This window comes from Bison bison, unplaced genomic scaffold, assembly GCF_000754665.1.
Source record: "Bison bison bison isolate TAMUID 2011002044 unplaced genomic scaffold, Bison_UMD1.0 scf7180017864107, whole genome shotgun sequence".
In the NCBI taxonomy this organism is placed as follows: domain Eukaryota; kingdom Metazoa; phylum Chordata; class Mammalia; order Artiodactyla; family Bovidae; genus Bison; species Bison bison.
Genome location: NW_011494679.1, coordinates 1,484,486 through 1,488,595, shown reverse-complemented (window position 1 = coordinate 1,488,595; position 4,110 = coordinate 1,484,486). Strand labels below are relative to the sequence as shown.

Sequence of the window (4,110 nt, the reverse complement as noted above, 5' to 3'; positions counted from 1 at the left end):
GGTTGGGAAGATCCCCTGCAGAAGGAAATGGCAACCCACTCCAGTATTCTTGCCTGGAGAATCCCATAGATGGAGGAGCCTGGTGGGCTGCACCCCAGGAGTTGCGAAGAGTCAGACACAACTAAGCCACTTCTCTTTCTTTCTTTGTGTAGGAAAAGGCAGGGTAAATACTACCCTGCCTCACACTCTGACCTGAGGGCACAGCCCCACTCCATGCCAGTCTCGAGACCCAAAGGCAAGGGTAACATGGTGCTTGAAGGCAATGGAGATCAGGTAGAAAGCCTAGAGTGCCAGTTGTTTTTCTTTGTGTTTCACTATGTGTTTCCACTGTAGAGAGGTCGTGTCTTCCTAGCTTGGTCTTCCCAAGTGCACTTTTTTATAAGCCAGAAGAGAATTGACATCGTCTGCCTCATCCTCTCTCCTTACTTCAAGTCTTGTCAGAAGACCTGCCTTGTTACTTAGAGAAAGGCGTTACATCAGTCTGAAGAATTTGGAGAGGGGTTCTGTTTTTCATGTGTCTGTCTCAGGTGGAAGACTATATCTGCACTCATTGCTCTAATTATCCTAAGGTCTCATGCTCACATTCATTTACATTGAGAATGTGGGCCGAATGCCTCCTGTGTGTGGAGAACGTGCAAAGTTTTGGGGGTGCACATAAATAATGTTAAATACAAGCTGTGTTCTTAAAGGAACTTGGTCTAAAATAAAGGACATACATATACCTACACATTGGGAGTTAAAAATACCACAGAATCTGGCAGAACATGAGACATATTAGTAGTATCTATAGAACAAATGCAGAATATGGATAGGATTATTGGGCATGGAAGGCTTCCTGAAAGAGCTGAGTTTATGACAATGACAAGTTGGTCATGTGGGAGTAGGCTAGTGGGGAGAACAGGCCGAGAAGACTGCCTGATTCAAGAGCCTTTAGCTGGAAAGGCAGCACCTCATGACAAGGAGGACTTTACAAAATTCTAGGGAAAAAACCCTAGCATCATAATGTTCTTGTAGAAAATCATGAATTATTTAGAATTATCTTCTACTCTTTATGGAGATGGATGGCCCTTTGACCTAATAATAATAAGTTAATAAATATCTTCTGTGGTTCTTAGTGTCCAGATAAGCCCATCAGAGATCAGTAATGGTTTCTCCTAAGTTTAGGAATAACTGTAATGAAGATCCCCTAGAGAAGGGATAGGCTACCCACTCCAGCATTCCTGGTTTTCCCTGGTGGCTCAGAAGGCAAAGAATCTGCCTACAAAGTGGGAGACCTGGTTTAAGTCCCTGGGTTGGGAAGATATCCTAGAGGAGGGCATGGCAACCCACTCCAGTATTCTTGCCTGGAGAATCCCCATGATAGAGGAGCCTGGTGGGCTACAGTCAGGGTTACAGAGTCAGACACAACTGAGCGACTAAGTAGACACACACACATAATGTGAGACATGTTCATATGCAAATTACTCTGCTAAGGAGCAGATGACAAGTTAGTAGGCCTCACATTCCATATTCCTTTCCCCCTACCCAACCAGCTTTGAACTGTGGTTCTTAAAATATTGATAAGTCATGAAGGTAATACTAGGGTTTTGTTTTTTTAAGCAGTGAATAAAATTATTTTTGCAGAGTGTCTTTTTTTTTTTTTTTAGCAAAACAAGTATTCAGAATTCATGTCAAAATCAGCCAGCATCTTTTTTCATGTTACCCTGCCTTGATACTGAATGTTATTAAATTTTTGTAGTATTTTTTATTATCTTGTAATTCTTTACTTTTGTTGGCATTTTGAATTTATGTGCTTTTTTACCTTTTACTGAGAACACACAGTGGAAAACAAAGAGATTCAAGGTCTGGCCAATTAACTGTCATCATTCTATAGATCACAGGCTGTCAGGATTGGCAGGGAGCCCTCAGATTCTGTGGTCCAGTCACTCACTCAGATCTTAAACCTCGGTTGCCAAATAGTCTGAAATCTGAAAAGATAAATACAGCCTCCTGTTTAGTACTTCAGTTTGTATCTTCTTTGATTTTTTTTTCATTTTACTCAATATTACTGGTGATTCAAATACTATATGTATAATTTTCTTACCTCAAAAATTTAATTAAAAACCTCTTCTAATTATGTAATAAACTGGGGAATAATCTGGAATATATAAAAATACTCATAAATGTAAAATATTTTAAAATCTATAATCCTTATTGCACAGATCGCTTGGAAATGGGAGCTCTGAATTATCTGGGTGTGCTTATCTGGGTAACTGAAGGTTATTGCAAGTTTTCTTTAGGAGATTTTGTGAAGTATAGTCCCTTACTTTTCTTCCCTGGTGAGTACAATGTAGGAACATAATTGAATCTTTCTTTGATAAGTGAGACTCCTACAAGGTCTCAGGGCTATCACTCAGAAAATCAATTCTCATTGTATAGCCTAAATACCCATAAAATAGAAAAGATGACACTCATTTCATACTGGCCAGTAAATAACCCCAAAATTATTTTTTGAAGTAAATCCATAATAGTACGTTTTATAATTTGCTTCTTTTAAAAAACATAATGCAGCAAAAATCCCAATGATTAATGGTTTCACTTACTACAGTGAGTTGATGTTTAAAGTACCATCTCTTGCTTTACAGAGCAAAATGTTTTCTATCTGAAACAATAACACAGCAACATGAGTGTCATTATGTAGTATATGTAATAATTAAGCAAATATATTAGTTTGCTATATTTTGTTTCCTTTAAATATATGCCTGGTGTTACTTTTAAAATACAGTGTAACTGAGACTTATTAAAACAGTTACATCATCACTTGAGACTTTCAATGCCATTTGAGGGAAGATATAGAATTTTTAAAGCTGTATTCATAGGCTGAGCAACTGAGTTTCCCACTGTTTTCATAGGTTAAACAACTAATTTTCCCATTTTCCTGTTTGCAATACAATATTGTGCCAGAACTGCCAGTAATGAATAACATTGATTTCTTCAGGAAGCTAATCATTTAATAGGTACATTAAAATGCTGTTCTGATGGAAGTTCAAGCTTTTATTAGTTTGTTTGGAGGTTTTCCCTAGTAAAAAGGCTTCGCATTACCCATTTTTGAAACCTAAAGACCGCAAGACCTCTTAAATACATAAACAGATATATAATTGAAGAAACTCTGAGAAATTAGCATGCCTCAACCTGCTGGGAACTCAGCTAGTGGTTTTTCTTTATTGTAAGAAAAATCAAGAGTATGAAAAGAAGACCTACACATGCATTTGCACACATGGTACACACACATGCACATGCTTGGAGAGAGAGAGCAAGTGCACACTCGGTGAGAACATAGAGCAAGCGCACACTCAGAACACGTTTTCAATTATTTTGAGAATGCAATGAAGATGATGTCACTTTCCAACAGGGACTACTTTATCATGCCTTTATTTATTACTTTATTTTATAGCATACCATTTTAACATTTTATCATATAAAAAGATGCATTTTAAGGTATATACTGTGTATTGAAGGTAATATAATCTCTTGTTAACTTTTATTGTTTTCAATACATATACTTTCCAAGTCTACATACACATGTGTATATTTTCATTTTTAAGAAAATTTGCTGCTACAATTTTGTACTTTATGGTCCTTTTCAATGTGTTAAGAATATGAAAAAATATTCTGATCTATGGGATGCCCACCTTGTTTATTGAAGGTTTGAAGATTACTTATATTTTGTGATCAAGAATACACAGAAGAACTGTGCAAAAAAGATCTTTACGACCCAGATAATCACGATGGTGTGATTACTGACCTAGAGTCAGACATTCTGGAATGTGAAGTCAAGTGGGCCTTAGAAAGCATCACTACAAACAAAGCTAGTGGAGGTGATGGAATTCCAGTTGAGCTATTCCAAATCCTGAAAGATGATGCTGTGAAAGTACTGCACTCAATATGCCAGCAAATTTGGAAAACTCAGCAGTGGCCACAGGACTGGAAAAGGTCAGTTTTCATTCCAATCCCAAAGAAAGGCAATGCCAAAGAATGCTCAAACTATGGCACAATTGCACTCATCTCACACACTAGTAAAGTAATGCTCAAAATTCTCCAAGCCAGGCTTCAGCAATATGTGAACCTGTC

At 37.4% G+C, this 4,110-nt stretch overlaps 1 protein-coding gene across 1 annotated transcript in view; it reads left to right on the top strand.

Annotated features, from left to right (window-relative positions):
- Positions 1-4,110, top strand: part of PDGFD (platelet derived growth factor D) — a 147,112-nt gene that overhangs the window by 1,486 nt on the left and 141,516 nt on the right. The window contains exons 2-4 of the mRNA XM_010838874.1: positions 153-273; positions 334-436; positions 2,202-2,318. Of these exons, the coding sequence (XP_010837176.1) occupies positions 153-273; positions 334-436; positions 2,202-2,318 (341 nt within the window). The remainder of the gene's footprint in view (positions 1-152; positions 274-333; positions 437-2,201; positions 2,319-4,110) is intronic.